This window comes from Electrona antarctica (genome assembly GCF_951216825.1).
Source record: "Electrona antarctica genome assembly, chromosome: 23".
Taxonomy (NCBI): domain Eukaryota; kingdom Metazoa; phylum Chordata; class Actinopteri; order Myctophiformes; family Myctophidae; genus Electrona; species Electrona antarctica.
Window position 1 is genome coordinate 29873224 of NC_136804.1, and position 19366 is coordinate 29892589.

The window sequence follows — 19366 nt, forward strand, 5'->3', positions numbered from 1 at the left end:
GTTCTGAGCCACTGCCGCCACACCACTGTCTGGATTCCCCTGGCATGTGCTGTGCTCCCCCATGGGAGGATGAATGAACCCTATTGATGTGTGTGACCCTTTCTTTCCTCTAGGCCTCACTCAGACCTTTACTGCATTGCTGTATGCTTGTTGGATGAATGTTGTGTAGTGTCATGGACGCCCCAATGCATTTCCAATGGGAGTCACATGGTTTGACACAACATCTGTGTTGTATGAGGGGGAGGGGCGCAGTCGAAACACAGCCGAAAGCCATACAACAGCTTGTAGTCCAAAATGTGGACTACAAACCATGTGACTTCCATTGGAAATGCATTGGGGCGGCCATGACACTACACAACATTCATCCAACAAGCATACAGCAATGCAGTAAAGGTCTGAGTGAGGCCCTAGGGTGAACCTTAGATCAGATAAGCTTCTTGCACTTCCTCCTGCTAGTCCCACACTTTGAAAGCCAAATAACACAGAAGTCATGATCTGATCAGTCGCATCATAACGGAAAATAATTTTGAATATTGTGAACACAACTCTTCTCTTACGGGACACAGCAATATTTTTGCTAGTACAGCCCGGGCCGTCCTTGACATGAAAAATAACAAAACTGATTTATGTATTATATTTATAGTGGAGGAACAGAACATAAAGGAGGCCAGATTTAATAATTTACTCCAGGAACGCAGCTGTGCTAGTCAATGTGATTTAGGACCTCTTTGATGACTGATGAAGATACTGATTTCAATGTTTCTTTTTCATTCCCTGAAGAAGGCAACTTGTTGCCGAAACGTTGGAAAAATAAAGATTTTGATGGCATCGTGACTACGAGCTGTGCGGCCTCTCTCCTTTCTCAGTCATAGTTATCTCCTGCGGTCAGCACCTCCCCACTACTGGTGTGCGCTCCTACCTTCCTGTTTGAATGTTTCTTTTTCAGCCATTTTGTTTTCTATATTCTTTCCTGATAATTGTTTTTCCTTTTGCTCCTTGATCTGCAAACGTGAAAGCCTGCATAAACAAGTTTCACCTCACCGTTACCCGTAATTGTGTTGTGTGACAATAAAGTTGATTGATTGTTGAGGTTAAACACTTTGACCTGTGGACCTGATGACACCAAGGGGCCAGTGAGGCTATTCAACGTTGAAGCTCTGGGCCGTAGTGGTAGGAGGAGGGACTACAGGCAGACCTGTGGATTCATGACCGGGAAACCCCGTGCAGCTGGGCTTTAACATTGAGCGCTCGGTTGCACTTCCGCATTTGACCACCAAAATTTGGTGGTCAAATGCGGAAGTAGACGTTCTGAGACAGTACTTCCGGCAGTCTTCCGGGTGCTTCAAAACGCCACTGAGCAACTTCCACTGACATGAATAGCTGGGGGGGCGGAGCTCCGCGCCAGTTCAGTCACTATCCTTTTATATACACTATGGATGACACGGCACCATAAAACTAATTGGTCACAGTTTAAATGATGCTTTGCAGGCCATAGTTTACTTCCAGTGATGGACTTATTCAGGCGGATAAGCTTTTTTGTCACCCGAATCCGCGTGTGCATATTTATAATCCGCCCGCTATCCGACCGCATTCATTCATTATTCCAATTTATAAATCCGCAACCACCCGCGGATTGCGGGTGTTTGCGAGATTTTGCCGAGATTTTGTGCGTTTTAAAAGCTATAATAAGCCTATAGATAGATGCCATATTTCCCGCATTCTTTCACCCGTGGTTTATCCAATATTAATTTATAATGTATTTGAATGACCCAAATCCATCCTAAACTGCGGTTAACCGCGGCTAAATCCGCCATCCGCAGGTCTCTATCAGGCACATTTTGAGCCACCTCTTTTGCCCATTAGGACCACTCTACGCCATGTCATCAAACAGCGATGCGCACCTATGGCAACATCTACATATCTACACATCTACATAGTGCCGCGCTACAAGCTTGTAGGTCTGCTATTTTTGAAAAACCGTGAAAATGTGGCGCAAATCTTTGAATAAATATTCTTTCAGAGCGAACGCTTTTAACTCAAATGTTTGCTTCTGGGGGGGTCCCTGGAACAACATATTTTCAGATGGGGGTCGGCGGCCAATTACATAGTATTTTTGGGGTCCTTGACATGAAAATGACTGACATAGAAACATGTGGTTTTCAGAAAACTGTCGTGATTTAGAAGACATTTGTAGAATCTGGTCAGTCCTAAAGGGGTTAGGATCAGGGAAATCTAAAGTCAGGAGCCACTTTACTTAAAGGGGCATTCCACTCATTTTCAACATTTTACTATGTCATTAATATACCTTAGAACTGTTGTGTGGAAATAATAACAAAGTCCCTCCATTCTGTGTTTCCTAGAACTAGAGGTCTGAAAAAAATCATTAACATGGTGAAACACATCTTGATGACATCATCAAGATGTGTTTCACCATGTTAATGATTTTTTTTCCATAATTACAGTTCTAGGAAACACAGAATGGGGGGGCTTTTTTATTATTTCCACACAACAGCTCTAAGGTATATTAATGACATAGTAAAATGTTGAAAATGAGTGGAATGCCCCTTTAATTAGTATCACATTGGTTGGAAAGAGTGGAAAACAATTAGCCTGACTCTGTACTACAAAGTACAAACCTAGCTAACAAAAGCTCATGACGATCTGCACAACACGTGAACGTGAACTCACCAAGCTCGCCGAGTGCATGTTTGTCTCAAGTTGTTTGCAATGGATCAGCTGCGAGATTAACGAGGCTGGGCGGGACATTATGACATCATCACACTGCGTCAGGTGAAAAGTGACTCTAGGAGGCCCCATTTACACTGGCAGCCAAATCCAGCCTATGAATCAGATCTGTGCCACATCAAGATTGAAATCTGATTGGTTTAAATGGTCACATGACTCATTTAAACAAATCAGATTCCAATCTGGATGTGGCTCAGATCTGATTCAGGCTGGATTTGGCTGCCAGTGTCAATGGGGCCTCCTAGGCCCCATTGTTTAAATTAAATTAGTCTAAACACACAAACACATCACATGGAATCAGATTTTTACAATGTGACTTGAGCCACATTCAGAGGTCTCAGTCTGAAGGCGGCAACCTGATGGTATTTACCTCCACTCAAATCAAAGGGATTATTAACACAACAACACAGGTCTAAGACGACATTTGTCGTCACAGTTACATGTATACGTTAAGTTTTAAAGCAGGAATTTTAAAACACAAAATGAAGAAGCTCAAGTGTACACAAGGCACGTACCTTACTGACAGCACTGGAATGTGTACTCACCCGTTGGCAGACTGCCGAAGATCAATAGATGAAGACCCCAATATTTTCTTCAACTATAAGTTTACCTGCAAGAGAGTATTTCTGCATGGCAGTATTGATACTTTTACGTATGTAAAAAAATAAAAAATAAATAAAAACATGAAAAAACATTTTTCCACCATTGTACATTAACCGTGTGACTGTTGGTTTAGGGCCTAAATAGATCTCTGATCTTGTGTTACTGCACATCTTGAGTCATCCAGACTTCTTTGACATCAGGGACAGGACAGCACTCTCTTCTGAGCCCAGAGCAGAGACGTGCTGGCCATTGGGAAATTCGGGACAACTCCCGAACGGCCGGTCCAGTCCAGGCCGGTCTGGGCCAGCCGTTTTCTTTTTTTATTATTAAAAAATAAAATAAAAATAAAAATCATATATTTAATTTCGAAGATACACAATTATCTTTTAACAAGGTAACAGCCTATATAATCATGTTGCTTTGTGACATAATAATGTTGTGCACAGCAGCCGCTCTCTTAGGTCACTGTAGGACCTAAAGTGACCTAAAATGCGCTCGCACGCCCTTGATTCGTCGGTGTTTCGTTTCGTCGGCACGCGGCCTTCGCCTAGAGGGCCTCCGCAACTTCACTTCCCAGGCTGAATTATGGGCCCACCACGTCCCTGGCCCAGAGTCAGAAGTAAATGTGGAGAAGCAGCAGTTTTTTAATATACACCACATAATACTGGAACCAACTCCCATAGTCAGGGAATATTATCAGTATAATGTCAAATCTGGGAATACATTTCTTACCAAGAATTCTCTTCACCAATGTGTTTGTAAAGGTGTCTACTAACATATCCCACATTGGTTTATATTCAACCACCCTAGGGGAATTTTTTGTAAGAAATGTATTCCCAGATTTGATTAATATCCCCTGACTACCAGGGTCTGCTACAACTCTCAGCTCTTTTAAATGAAAGAAGGTCTTCTTTAATTCAGATTTTCTTACAAATTTCTTCTGATTTAAACCAGCCTATAATTTGTAATCGTACAGAGGCTATGCACATGACATCATCGTAAAAGGAAGTTATGCGGGAACGCCTACTGAGTGGCAAACAATTACGTTCTGGCCTTGACAGCACATACATCCAAACAGAAAAGTCTGATTGTATTAAAACAACGTTAAACTCGCACAACATTGCAGCTGTACGGAAAGCTTGAATTATCCTCTTTCTATCTGCAAAGTTTCCTAAAAATCCACCATAGACATGTTATGAGTTACTTTCTGTTACTACATTGCATGCTGGTGATTATTTTTATTTTTATTTTAAGCGTCAGAGTTTGGAAGCGCTCGTTTTCAATAATAGCGTCTCCTGCATTACGTGCAGGAGACGTATGTATTTAGAAACAGACTGGAAGCACTCGTTGGAAATCACTCAACGGTCCTAACTCCCAACGCTCCATGCTGCTGCTCAATGTTTTGCCACTCAGTCTAGATGAGGGGGGGCCTTAGAGTATATATGAATAGAGACGTCACCCGAGTTCTCCTCCCATCCACTTGCATTAAGTTGCTCAAAAGCGCATGAGGCGATTTCACTCCTCCTTCCGGGTAGGAACAGAGTGCATTCTGGGATTGATTGGGCCAAAGACATGAACGCGCTGCCATTGTACTGAAACCGCGTTCACGTGTCATCATGAACGTGCGCAATGATAGTCAACGGACCAGCGCGTTCATGTGTTTGGCCCACGCTGCAATATAAAATTCGGCCACTATGTCCATTGCGCCTCAGGGTTTCCTCCGGGTGCCGTCTCTATTCATATATACTCTAAGGTGGGGGGGGGGGGGGGGGGGGGGGGGGAAGTGATCCATATCCATCACTATTCAAATGTCCTTTTTTCCACTGATCAATTGATTCAATAGATCAGTATAATTATGTGTTGCACGAGTCTGAGTCTGTATCGTGCTCCCATCTTATATCATTGTATTTCTCTTATCTCTGCTTTTTAGTTACCTGTCTATACACTCTCTTATATGAAGAAAAAAGTAAAAAAACAAACAAACAAAAACAAAAAACAGACAGTGAAATAATCACCTTTATTTGCAATAAATAATATTTATTACGCAATTATCAATCTATTTTTTTTTTTATGGAAAGCAATTTCAATTTGACCAAACTATGACCTCGGGCCACAGGTTTGATGGAGCATAACTCTAAATAAGTTTTATTCATTTATTGCGCGACACTAATATAGCAGAGCGTGTGGCCTATTTGTCATTCGCTTAAATATCTCTGTATTTACAATAAAGCAAATATTACGCCGTTGTTGCATGGAGGTTTTCCTTTGAAGAAACAAAGAAGTGTAAACAGGGTTTGTCATTCAGTAAGCACAGAAAGAGATTCCTCTCTTTTTTTTAATAACAACAAGCCTGTAAAAGTTCTCATTTTTCTGGTCGTCATCGTCTGACATCTACATTCAAGATCCGAAGGAATTTTTACCGTTGAAAGGAACAATCCTGCGCATGAAATAATTAAAAAAAAAAAGAAAATAGCAAAATGACTCTTTGCTGAATGTTCATGTTTTATATCCAGATTGCAGGATAGTTACAGTTCACTGTAAAAAAAAAAAAAAAAAAAAAAGAAGCCTGGCAGAAGACAGACAGATGCATGCTGGATGAAGTTCTCCCAACTGTCCTCTTGGTGGTGCTGTTGGTCCACAGCACAGAAAAAACAAAGAGAAAGTTATGGAGGTCCAACAGTCATGCAAGGACCTGGCTCTTTTTCCTTTCCTTCTGCCCCGCCGAGTGTCGTCGTACGTGGGCCGACCCGACAAGTGACGCCTCTGTAAAGCAACGACACAGAATGCACACCTGTATGATATCTGCAACGTGCACAGTCACACAGATTCTGAAAAGCTGGTTCAAGCTTTGATTTCCTTTAGACTTGATTAGGCCTACAGCAATGTCAGTAAGCTGTACATGCTTAGATGATTTGATTTATATATTAGAATAAATTTGCACGACTGTAAAGACGATACAGCAGTGGGGAGGAGGCTTTATCGCTTGCTCATGATCAGAGCTTCCGTGTCTGTACGACCGGAAACATTTGAAAATTCTAGAGGCAACCGTCTGGCCACGCAAGACTAATGCATACTAGGGGTTCAGTGTCTTGCTCAAGGGCACACTGAGACAAAGAATCCTCTACCTCCTGCTGCCCTGCATGGTATTGCTAACAATAGCAACTTCAGGACATAATTATACAACCGCTCCATAAGCAAAAAGGCAAGATTTCAGATTTACAATGACTCTACCCACCCTCTTCGCCCTGAATTTGACCTCTTACCATCAGGCAGGATGCTTAAAGGAGAATTCCATGCTAGAAGGCTTGTTGTTACGTCCCCACCAAAGAGGTCCAGGTGTTATTTTGTGCAAAAGTGCATTATTGGCTATTTCCCCTAATATAAGCCCTCAATGGGGGTTGGATTTTTGCGCTAATTCGCTTATTTCCATCAAAATAAGTAGTAAAGTGTGCCGCGAATTAGCACAACATCCCAATGCCCCATTCAATTCAATTCATTGAGGGCTTATGGTAGGGGAAATAGCCAATAATGCGCTTTTGCACAAAATAACACCTGGACCTCTTTGGTGGGGATGTAACAACTACAAATAAAGGTAAGAAAGCCTTCTAGCATGGAATTCTCCTTTAAGGCCTATTCATACCGAAACAGTGGTTAGTGAAAACAGAGAGATGTGTTGGGCTGAGCGGTGAGACTCGCTTATCAATGCAGCGTGATGTCATGTCGTACTTTACAATGGTCACCTTATCACCTAAAACTGGAGTATGAACCTTTAGAGTGCCATTAGCAAGTAAGTACGTACATTTTATTCATGTAGCACCTTTCACAGAGAGGACTCACAAAGTGCTTTACATACAATAAAATACAGAACAAACAAGCAAACAATGCAGATAAAACATGTGCTGTACAATTCAGCTCAAACAAGACGACAATACGAGCATCATAAATACATCAAAAAACAAAAGGTAACTTAGGATATAAACCATCCACAAATGCTTGTTTAAAAAAGAAATGTTTTGACATTTTTTAAATGCAAATCTCAGCGCTAGTGGAAGAGCATTCCAAAGTTTGGCCGCTACGGCCAAACTTTAGTCACCTTTAGTTTTTAGTTGGGTGGAGGGTGGGTCGACCCTGTTCTGCAGACAATAAAGAAGGGTTACAAGACGTTGTTTGTGCCAACCATAGACATATAAAGGTAGACGCCCCTTTCGGCTCTGGAGTGTATGTGCTCATGGGAGGGCAAAAAATTCCCGAGATTCCTTGCGAAGCCCCGCGGAAAGCATGAGCTTGCGTCACAGAGCGCATGTTCGGGTCTGATAAGTCCCGGAAAAGATGCGCTGTGATTGGCCAGTAGTCACTTGAGTGGCAGCGTGACGTAGTGCGCCGTCCACTCTTCCGGCGTACCAGTGTAAATTCTTACGCCCTCCCGTCAACACACATGGCTCCAACGAACTGCAGCAGCCAATGAGGCATCTATTTTTTTAATATATATGGTGCCATTTAAATGGCACCATAGATATTGGTGGACATTTAAAATAAGAAATTGTTTAAATAGCTCTGCCACCCAATCCCTACTAGGGATGGAGCTCGTTCATATTATATTGATAACGAGCACCTTATCGATCAGGCTTATCGAGCCGGGTTCTAATCGAGCCCACTATATTATTTTCTGGAAATATGGGAGACGACAATAAATTCTGAACAGAACCATGCAGTATCTTTTTTTCATTGGCTTCCTTGCTTGGATTTCGGGAGGTGTAGTTCCAGACTCTATATACATTCGGAGATTGTGGAATGGTTGTCTGGCTACGCAAGACTATAGCTATGAATATATGGCTGTACTGTATGCACAAAATGCCAATGATAAACAAGAAGGCGCCTGGGCTGGCCTAGCAGTCCAGGCACCTATGCTGCAGAGTAGTATAAAAGAGAGTAATGACACTCCCGTTGACTCTCATTGTAACAATGGAATGCGGAAGTGCTCATTCTATCTCAATGGAATAGTTCCAGCCATAGGAGCAATGTTTGGAACTATCGCCCATAGGCACCCGCTTTGCGGCGAGATCAAAGCGTGTCACCACTCTTATTAGATTACTCTGCTATGCTGGTAATCCAGCCTGACAGCGTGTCGTGGGTTCGAGTCCCGATCCCGACAAACTTTGTTGTGTCTCCCCCCCACCCCCCATCTCTCTCCCTGTTTTTCCTGTCAACTTACTGTGTCTATCAATAAAGGCAAAAAAAGCCTAAAAAATATATTAATAAAAAACAAAACAAGGCGGCAACCAACCAACCCACCATCTTTGTTTGCCTCAGGGCCACTCCTTGGTGTGATGGACCCGCTCTCTCTTCTTCCTCTCGTTCTTCTCCTTCTTCTCCTTCTGCAGTCTCTCCAGCTCGGCCTCGTACATCATCTCCTGGATCAGGTACTTCTCGCGGCGCATGCGGTCCCGCAGGTTCTTGGGCAGGTCGGGGATCAGGTACGCGATCAGGTTTTTGATGGCGAACACCAGGTGCTGTGAATAACATGCATGGGGTCATCGCCATGCTGGGCTTGTGGTGGACATTTTTTATCAATATTATAACGTTTGTGGCTCTTCCCTTTCCTCTGGCGTCAACCTTAGGTCAGATTTGCTTCTAGCACACCAAATATCACAACAACTTTATTTTGTCAAAATTAAATTATAAAGACCTAGCCCTGAATGACCATAACAGGTCTGTAAACTCAGAGTGTTCCAATGGAACCAAATCATTTGTACACTCTTCCTCTATTGAGTGCCACTCACTTCCCCTCGCAATATTATTATGTTACCACATTTGAAGCGACGTACGCGCCTCTGCGCTGTTATTGGTTAGCGAAATACAAGGAAGTGGGCTTCCTACTAGGGCATTCACTTCTAGTCATTTTTACTAGTTGACTAGTTGCCTAGTTTACTAGTCGACTAGTTGTTTAACTACCTATTATGTAATTATTATAAATATTTGTACATTTAAAAACGGTGTACATTGGTGACTATAACTATAATCTATTCTACCTGATCTTGAGGCCTACAAAATCGGGGGGAAAAAAAACCCTACTTTTTTTCCCCTTATCAACTAGTCAACTAGTACCAACAAGGTCGACTAGTTGAATAGTCGACTAGTTGCTTAATGCCCTACTTCCTACAGTATGCCAGATATTCCAACCGGGCTTTCATTTGTGAGCCGAATGTGAACAAAAATTAAAGCCTGGGTACCAAGGCTATTGTATGGATAACTAGCTGTCTCGCGATGCATCGGTACATCCCTGAAGCTAACATGTGGTGTTCCGTGTGTGAACCGATGTCCGATGCCATAAACCAGTGCATGGTTCTAATTGATTTTTAGGGACCAAGAAGTCACGCAGTGACTTTGGTCACTTATTAAGGGACCAAGAAGTCACGTAGTGACTTTGGTCACTTATTGTTTTTGTGTTTATTTTTCTTCTTCTCCTTCTTCTCCTTCCGCCAAAAATAGCTGTTCTGACTGAACCGTGCAGTCGGTTTTCGTGAAACTTGTCAACATGATAGAGGACCATGCCAAACGGTGACTATGCGAAGCCCATGATGATTGGCCAAATGGTGGCGCTATAGCACTCAATTGATGAAAACTTGCAAACTTTGAACGTGCATATCTCATGAACCGTTTGACCGTTGGCAATGACACTTTGATACACATATGTGTCTCCTCATGCCGAACAACTTTCGTGTTCTGACTTTTGACCTCTGACCTTTAGATCACCCACCATTTTGAATTATATGAAAAACAGTTCAAATGTAACTCCTCCCAGAATCTTTGCTCAAAATGCACGAAAACTTCTACACGTGAACTTTGGACCTATACGGACAAATAATCGTAGCACATTTTTTCTAAGTGTTTTTATGAGCCAATGAAAATTGCGCGTGCACGCACACACACACACACACACACACACACACACACACACACACTAAAGTTTATACTGAATGATGTTACTGTTTAGAATGAGTCAACTGTCTGTGTCTGCATAGCTCAGTTGGTAGAGCTCTCGCCGTTGGACCACAAGGTTGTGTGTTCAAATCCGGGTAAAGACAACTCAGTGTATGCATTGTGTGCTGCAAGATTTGTGATGACTTTTGAAGTAGATTACATTTGACCCATCAGGCACTATATAGCACCTCCAAAAATCCCATAGCACCCCTGTAGCACCCCCAAGAAATTCTTCATTTTTCCCCCACTGTCAGTGAATAAAATTATTTTCTCTGAAATGATTTGGTGGTCATATAATATTATTTTCAATGGCCTATCGGCTATCTGTTAACATCGATTAGTAAAAAATGTATACTCGTATATGCGCAGTGCTCCGTTCGGGTAACGTTACGTACATAACGTACATTACGTACATAACGTACGTTATTTACGTAAGCGTGCATCACCTGACATGCTTTGAACCAACCAGGTGTAGTTGTACTAGTTGGTGGAACTTGGCGGGCCGTTTTGTTTTTGCTCAGCAGCACATTCACAGAACAAGACAGACATACAGTGAGACAGATCATAACGAGATACAAAATGGATAAGTTTGTGGTCAGGCAGCCTCGAGTCGTGCAGCACGATAGCAATGCGAATCCTGTTCTTGATATGGAGGCGGAGGACGAGAATTCAGTCTGAACATGACGGAGAGGGAGAGCCCGATACACCGGGAGAGGATGTTATTATTCAGGACGACAAAAGCGCTATAGATAGACCCGATTATCAATGCCTTTGCCGGCAATCACAACAACAGACGCATCGTTCTTCTGTGAAGTTGGTGAGTGACTGTTTTATTTTATTACCATATACGCCGTTTGAGTGGGCACTGGGAGGGAAGACTGGGCACTGCACTCCATCATGACAAGTGTGTCATGATGGCCAGGAAGGCACTGTGGCATTATTCCAATAGTCAGCTTTATTTGTGTGCAGGGCTGCAGGCCGCTGCTCTAGTAGGGTGGATTTATTTCATTAAGTGTGTGTGTGTGTGTGTGTGTGTGTGTGTGTGTGTGTGTGTGTGTGTGTGTGTGTGTGTGTGTGTGTGTGTGTGCGTGCGTGATTTTGTGTTGGTTACATGGTTTACTGATAATCCATAATGCTCAAGATTGTTGGATAGGCATGGGCTAATATCCCCCAATACTGCCACGATCTGGCGGAGTCAGGGAAGGTTAATGGACTGCAGCCTTAGAGCAATAGGTGTATATGATGAACTTAATGTATTGCAATTTGCTTTTGAAAACAGTAGCCTGCACATTAATAACTGCATTATTGCAAGTTGCTTGTTTGCTGGTGTGAAATTGCTCCCCAAAGGCTGTTTTTTGGGGAGGAAACGTGCAAAAAAACCCACCCAGAGGCGTGTTTTTGGGGGCTAAACCCGAAAAAAAATCGTCCCGCTATGCGGGACATAGCACCTCCATTATTAGTCAAGCTCCCTTATAGCTCCCCCAGTGAAATTGGTCTGGAGCCGCCACTGACTGCACCATACTGTACTGTACTGTACCGTACTGTACCATACTGTACCACACTGTACCGTACCGTACCGTACCGTACTGTACTGTACTGTACAGGGACATGTTATGAGCATGTAGATCTGCTAATTTCTAAAAGTTTTAACTAACACTGTTAACAATGGAGTAACTGATTGTCTCCGTGTAGCTCAGTCAGTCGAGCTCTTGCCCTTGGACCGCAAGGTTGTTGTTTCAAACCCGGGTACAGACAACTCAGCTCGTCAGTCTTATTTGTGCATATTGTTCTTATTGCGCATTGTTCTTCTTCTATCTTGGTCCGCTTTATCGCTGCTTGCAGCTATATTTGTTTTTGTGTTTATTTTTCTTCTTCTCCTTCTTCTCCTTCTCCTTCCGCCAAAAATAGCTGTTCTGACTGAATGGTGCAGTCGGTTTTCGCGAAACGCTGTAATCTGGTAGAGGGCCATGCCAAACGGTGAATATGCGAAGCCCAAGACGATTGGCCAAATGGTGGCGCTATAGCGCTCAATTTAAAATGCTAACTTTGAACGTGCATAGCTCATGAACCGTTTGACCGTTGGCAATGACACTTTGATACCCATATGCGTCTCCTCATGCTGAACAACTTTCGTGTTCTGACTTTTGACCTCTGACCTTTAGATCACCCGCCATTTTGAATTATATGATCAGTACTTCTTCTCCTTCTGCCAAAAATAGCTGTTCTGACTGAACCGTGCAGTCGGTTTTCGCAAAACTTGTCAACATGATAGAGGACCATGCCAAACGGTGACTATGCGAAGCCCATCACGATTGGCCAAATGGTGGCGCTATAGCACTCAATTGATGCAAAACTTGCAAACTTGCAAACTTTGAACGTGCATATCTCATGAACCGTTTGACCGTTGGCAATGACACTTTGATACACATATGTGTCTCCTCATGCCGAACAACTTTCGTGTTCTGACTTTTGACCTCTGACCTTTAGATCACCCGCCATTTTGAATTATAAGAAAAACAGTTCAAATGTAACTCCTCCCAGAATCTTTGCTCAAAATGCACGAAAACTTCTACACGTGAACTTTGGACCTATACGGACAAATAATCGTAGCACGTTTTTTCTAAGTGAAAAAATGAAGTTTTTATGAGCCAATGAAAATTGCTGGTTTGTGAAAATTATTCTTCTGCCTCTAATACACACATATGCTTATGTCACTTTACTATGCGAAGCCCATCACGATTGGCCAAATGGTGGCGCTATAGCACTAAATTGATGCAAAACTTGCAAACTTGCAAACTTTGAACGTGCATATCTCATGAACCGTTTGACCGTTGGCAATGACACTTTGATACACATATGTGTCTCCTCATGCCGAACAACTTTCGTGTTCTGACTTTTGACCTCTGACCTTTAGATCACCCGCCATTTTGAATTATATGAAAAACAGTTCAAATGTAACTCCTCCCAGAATCTTTGCTCAAAATGCACGAAAACTTCTACACGTGAACTTTGGACCTATACGGACAAATAATCGTAGCACATTTTTTCTAAGTGAAAAAATTAAGTTTTTATGAACCAATGAAAATTGCTGTTTTGTGAAACTTCTTCTGCACCTAATACATTCAGTATATGAATACTGAATGATGTTACTGTGTAGAATGAGTTGACTGACATAGAATGTGTCTGCATAGCTCAGTCGGTCGAGCTCTCGCCTTCGGACCACAAGGTTGTGTGTTCAAACCCGGGTACAGACAACTCAGCTCGTCAGTCTAATTTGTACATATTGTTGAACGCCCTGTGGGCTATATCAGTGAGATCAATAACTTTAAAGACTGGTGTGATAATAGCCACCTTATGTTAAACACCACAAAAACTAAAGAGATGATCTTCAATCCAAATCCATGGTTATGAACGATTGTCTGCCTAACACACACACGCATGCAGCCACGCACGCACGCACGCACACAAAGAGAAGTTTGTACGCACGCGCGCGCACGCACAAAGAGAAGTTTGTACGCACGCGCGCGCACGCACGCACAAAGAGAAGTTTGTGCACGCACGCACGCACGCACGCACAAAGAGAAGTTTGTACGCGCACGCACGCAGGCGCGCACACACACACACACACACACACACACACACACACACACACACACACACACACACACACACACACACACACACACACACACACACACACACACACACACACACACACACACACACACACACACACACTGTAGTAATGGATAAAGACATGCCCAAAATGAGGACACACCTTCTTGTTACCAAATCATTGAATGGTTTTACTGTTTACAATGTAGTCACTGATTGTCTCTGTGTAGGTCAGTCAGTAGAGCTCCCGCCTTCGGTCCACAAGGTTGTGAGTTCAAATCCCGGTACCGACAACTCAGCTCGTCAGTCTCATTTGTGCGTGTTGTTCTTATTGCGCATTGTTCTTCTTCTATCTTGGACCCGCTTTATCGCTGCTTGCAGCTATATTTTTTCTTCTCCTTCTCCTTCTTCCGCCAAAAGTTGCAGTTCTGGCTGAACCGTGCAGTCGGTTTTCGCGAAACGCGGTAATCTGGCAGCTAGGATAATTGGTTCGAGCCTTCCATCGCTGTCATCACTCTATCCCACTAGATTGGTGAAGAGGGCTAAAAAAATCATAGCCGACTATTCCCATCCAGCCCATTACCTTATCAATCTCCTCCCATCAGGTAGGAGATATGGCAGCATTGGGAGTAGAACCTCCCGTTTTAGAGACAGCACATACCTCCAAGCAGTCAGGCACCTTAACGACACTCTTGCACTTCAAACACAAACTAGACGGTATGCACTTTAATTATGCACTTTAAAAATTGCTACATAATTGCACTAACCAGTTTCTTCTACTGTCTGTACTGTATACATGCGTCAAAGCTGCAGCTTGGTCCTGGTCTGGTTCTGTTTCTTGTGTCTCTTTTTGTTCTTGTCTTTGTGCTGTTGTTTATTGTGTTGTCTTGTATGTGAGAGGAAGTATCATGACAATTTCCTATCAAACTTGTTTTGTTTGAAATGGCAAATAAATACTTAAATACTTGAAATAAATACTTGAAATACTTGGTAGAGGGCCATGCCAAACGGTGACTATGCGAAGCCCATGACGATTGGCCAAATGGTGGCGCTATAGCGCTCAATTGAAAATGCAAACTTTGAACGTGCATATCTCATGAACCGTTTGACCGTCGGCAATGACACTTTGTTACACATATGTGTCTCTTATGCCGAACAACTTTCGTGCTCTGACTTTTGACTTCTGACCTTTAGATCACCCGCCATTTTGAATTATATGAAAAACAGTTAAAATGTATCTGCTCCCAGGATCTTTGATAAAAATGCACGAAAACTTCTACACTTGAACTTTGGACCTATACGGACAAATAATTGTAGCACATTTCGTTTAAGTGAAAAAATTAAGTTTTTATGAGCCAATGAAAATTGCTGGTTTGTGAAAATTCTTCTTCTGCCTCTAATACATACATGCAGCGTCATATGTTTATGATATTTTACAGTATGGTAGAGGGTCATGCCAAATAGTACTGAAAGCAGTCTTACTCCAATTGGCCAAAGGGTGGTGCTATAGCACTGAATTGAAAGCGCTGGTGTGTGTGTGTGTGTGTGTGTGTGTGTGTGTGTGTGTGTGTGTGTGTGTGTGTGTGTGTGTGTGTGTGTGTGTGTGTGTGTGTGTGTGTGTGTGTGCGTGCATAGAGAGATAGGAAGTGTGTGTGGTGGGTAATTACCACATAGCAGAAGTAGGAAGTGACATTATTAAGGGACCAAGAAGTCACGAAGTGACTTTGGTCACTTATTGCTTTTGTGTTTATTTTTCTTCTCCTTCTTCTCCTCCTCCTGCCGCCAAAAACAGCTGTTCTGACTGAACCGTGCTGTTGGTTTTCGCGAAACGCGGTAGTCTGGTAGACTACACGTGAACTTTGGACCTATACGGACAAATAATCGTAGTACATTTCTTTTAAGTCAAAAAAATAAGTTTTTATGAGCCAATGAAAATTTGGCTTGGTAGCTACCTTGCATGGCTTCCGCCGCAATCGGTGTATGAATGTGTGTGTGAATGTAATGCACAATCTATGTAAAGCACCTTGGATAAAGGCGCTATATAAATGCACCATTTTGTCTGTCAGGCAGAAACAATGTCTACACACACACACACACACACACACACACACACACACACACACACACACACACACACACACTCACACTCAAGGAGACCTTTAAACTCCTGATCACATTTCTAGAGTTATTCAGTTGTGATTTTAATGTTGTTAATGTGAAATCATTACAAAGATCCAAACTTGTTGATGTAGATCGGCTAGTTCATTGATTGAAGTATTTATTAACCGATTGGAGAATTACAGTACATTTCAAAATTGGAACGTTAATTATGAATTGAGTGGGCAAAAAAAAAATAATCCTTTTTCCTACCATTGCTGTCATGGCCGTACCTTAAAGCTACCTGATTTATGGCAAAATAAATGGTTATGGCAAACCTTAACTTAGATAATAATCACTATTATGGGTCCATAAAACATTTATTCAGCTCTTTAGAATTAATTAATTTCATACACTATTCGGTGATATATTTTCTGCCGAAAATGCATTTTTTGCCATTTTCTGCCGAATATTTTCTGCGGACGAATATTCGGTGCATCACTAATTATTATTATAAACTGACCTCGAACACGATGATGAAGGCCAGGCGAGCTGCCAACACGTGCCAGAACTGCAGCGGGTATGCATAGGGCTCGGGCGAGTCCGGGGGTTGCCTGTAGTCACGGTACCTATGAGCCAGAAGACAAGAACAAACACATATTGGCCAGTGTTGATTTTCATCGACTAAAACTAAGACGAGAAATGTTCTCACAAAGAGCCAGAAGACAAGAACAAACACATATTGGCCAGTGTTGATTTTCATCGACTAAAACTAAGACGAGAAATGTTCTCACAAAGAGCCAGAAGACAAGAACAAACACATATTGGCCAGTGTTGATTTTCGTCGACTAAAAACGAAGACGAAAAATGTTCGTCGACTACCTTTATTCACTGGCGAAAACTAAATAGAAACTAAATGAAAACTATAAGCTACGATGACTAAAACTAAGACTAAATATATTGACAATTTTGTCAACAAATAAAAACTAGACTAGACTAAAATATTAGGAAGGGACTATAGTGGACAAGAGATCCAGTATAAGTCATTTTACACTTGGTTGCATGCTGAAAATAGCAGATCTACAAGCTCACAACGCGACAAGTTTCAGCAAGTGTAAAAACAGTCATTACGACGGCATCAAGGCCCGCCAAAATACATTTTAGTAGACACTAAATCACCTGTAGATTTAGTTGACTAAAATCTTATGACATTTAGTCAAAACATTCCAGGTGACTAAAACTAAATGAAAACTATTCAAGAGACTATGACTAAAACTAAAATCAAAATTTGCTGCCAAAAACAACACTGGTCAACAAATAAAACTAGACTAAAATGTTAGGGAGGGATTAGTGGAGAAGAGTACAACTAAAAGACAAGTCATTTTATGTTTGGACACGCTCAGTGTGTGTAATTAGCAAACCTACAAGCTCACAACACGTCGCAGCTTATTCAGATGACTAAAACAAAATCAAAATCTGTCGTCCAAATCAACACTGGAATAGATGATAATTATTATTAATAATAATTGCTGTTACAGTAGCTGAGGGAAAGTCCTCAGCTTTGCATCTGGCAAAAAACTACTAGCGTTTACCTGCAGTATTTCACAGCCTGCCCAAACAGCTCTGATCCGTTGGTCCTGGGCTCCGATTTCTCCTCGAAGTCAGACACCCGGAATATCGACAGACTGGCGTTCACGTATCCCATCATGCACCTGGGCAGTGAGACGGAACACAAGCACACAGTGGTCGTATGGTAGCGCTGTCATGGCACAGAGTCGCAGGAAAACCAGTTTAGCGGCAATTAACATGACACAGGTTTTTTTATAGGATCATTAGGGCACCCGCTTCGGATGTTATCAACCGATTCAAGTCATCGTGCTCCTTATATCCAATGCAATGGAGCCAGTATGGACCTGCCCTACATACTGTTCTGCCTACCGCGAGTAGGCGACTACTAGGAAACGCAGAAGTGAAACTACTACCACCGAAGGGAAACCAAAGTCAACCTGCGCTGTACAACAACTTCACTTTAATGTTTACTTAGGTCGTTCTCAGATGAGCCCTCCTGCGTCGCTTCCAGTCATCTGGCCAGTTTGTTGGTACTTTGCGCTCCTGCGTCGTTTCTCGAGGACATCCATGTATGTTAGTGTGGGGCGTCCTCGTGATCGATGCCCGTGTGTTGGTTCCCACAGCACAAATGTTCTGGCTGGCAGTGCTTGGTGTCTTTGGCAGTGTCCTGCTAGTCTCATTCTCCTGGCTGCTATTTTCTCGCTCACCCTTGGTATTCCCTCAAACAGAATCTTGTTGGTAACATGTTACACTCTTGCACGCAGAATTCTGGTGTAGCACCCGTCTAGACTACTTCTGCAGGGTTGGCTTCAGGGTCCAGCATTCACTGCCGTATAGAAGAACAGACTCCACCGTTGTGTAGAAGAAGCTGAGTTAAGAAGGCGGTTAAGACTAAGGTTATATGGTTAGGGACAGGGTTAGGGACAGGGTTAGTAATATAGGGTTAGTAGTCGGACCAACGTCAACAATGGCTGATAACGTCAGCATGTAGGAAATGTCCATACTGGCGCCATTGCATGGTCATGATATAGGGCTGATGGCGGCCATTAGAGTAAAGAGACACAAAGCAGTAACCGGTATAGATATACCAATAAAAGAGGAATACTATAGCAGTAACCAGTATATACAGGTACCAATAAAAACAGCACACAGTAAAACACTTTCCCCTCACCTCTCGCCGGCGCGGCCCTGACCCGCACACGGGCCATACTTGTAGGCGTACACGAGGCGAGGGATGAAGTCCGACGTGACGGCGATCACAAAGGCATTGGTGATGACAGAAAGGATCCCGATGCCCTCCAGAATGCCATACCAGATCCCTGTGATAAACACACTGAGTCAGAATGCCATACCAGATCCCTGTATGCGGTCAAACACAGGTTAAAACTTCCTGTGAGGCTTGCTGTGAGGTCAAGGAAGCTTACGGAAAGGAAAAGTCACGTGACTGGGCTGTGCCATAACGCTCTCGGTGGCAAATCTTGCACCGGAAGTTCGATTAAATACATGGCAGTGGATGGAGCCAGCTGGACCAACTCGTTAACAAACACTATTTTATGAAACATTGAGACCTTTGTCATATAATCAGTTCAGGAATATTAAAGAAGACAGGTTGTTTTCCAATAACTTGCTTTTCGATGTGCACAGTATATAATTTTATTGAGGCATCTAAACAGCGGCAGGTGTCGTTTCTGTCTCTGAGGTATCGCGAGATTTGGTTGCCAGACAGGAAACGGTGAACAGTCTCGCGATACTTGGC

The 19366-nt window shown here is 42.7% G+C and overlaps 1 protein-coding gene across 7 annotated transcripts in view; it reads right to left on the reverse strand.

The window, feature by feature from the left end:
• Positions 1-5350: 5350 nt before the first annotated feature.
• Positions 5351-19366, reverse strand: part of LOC306916556 (anoctamin-4-like) — a 124075-nt gene continuing 110059 nt past the window's right edge. For 5 of the 7 annotated variants that reach the window (XM_079494463.1, XM_079494465.1, XM_079494464.1 and 2 more), the window contains 5 exons: positions 18782-18929; positions 17634-17753; positions 16565-16670; positions 8641-8858; positions 5351-6111 (listed from right to left, as the gene is read on the reverse strand). In XM_079494463.1, coding sequence (XP_079350589.1) covers positions 8655-8858; positions 16565-16670; positions 17634-17753; positions 18782-18929 — 578 coding nt within the window. In that variant the 3' untranslated portion in view covers positions 5351-6111; positions 8641-8654. Of the gene's footprint in view, positions 6112-8640; positions 8859-16564; positions 16671-17633; positions 17754-18781; positions 18930-18949; positions 18970-19366 lie in introns of those variants that run through there. The other 2 variants (XM_079494466.1, XM_079494468.1) reach the window with 2 other exon arrangements.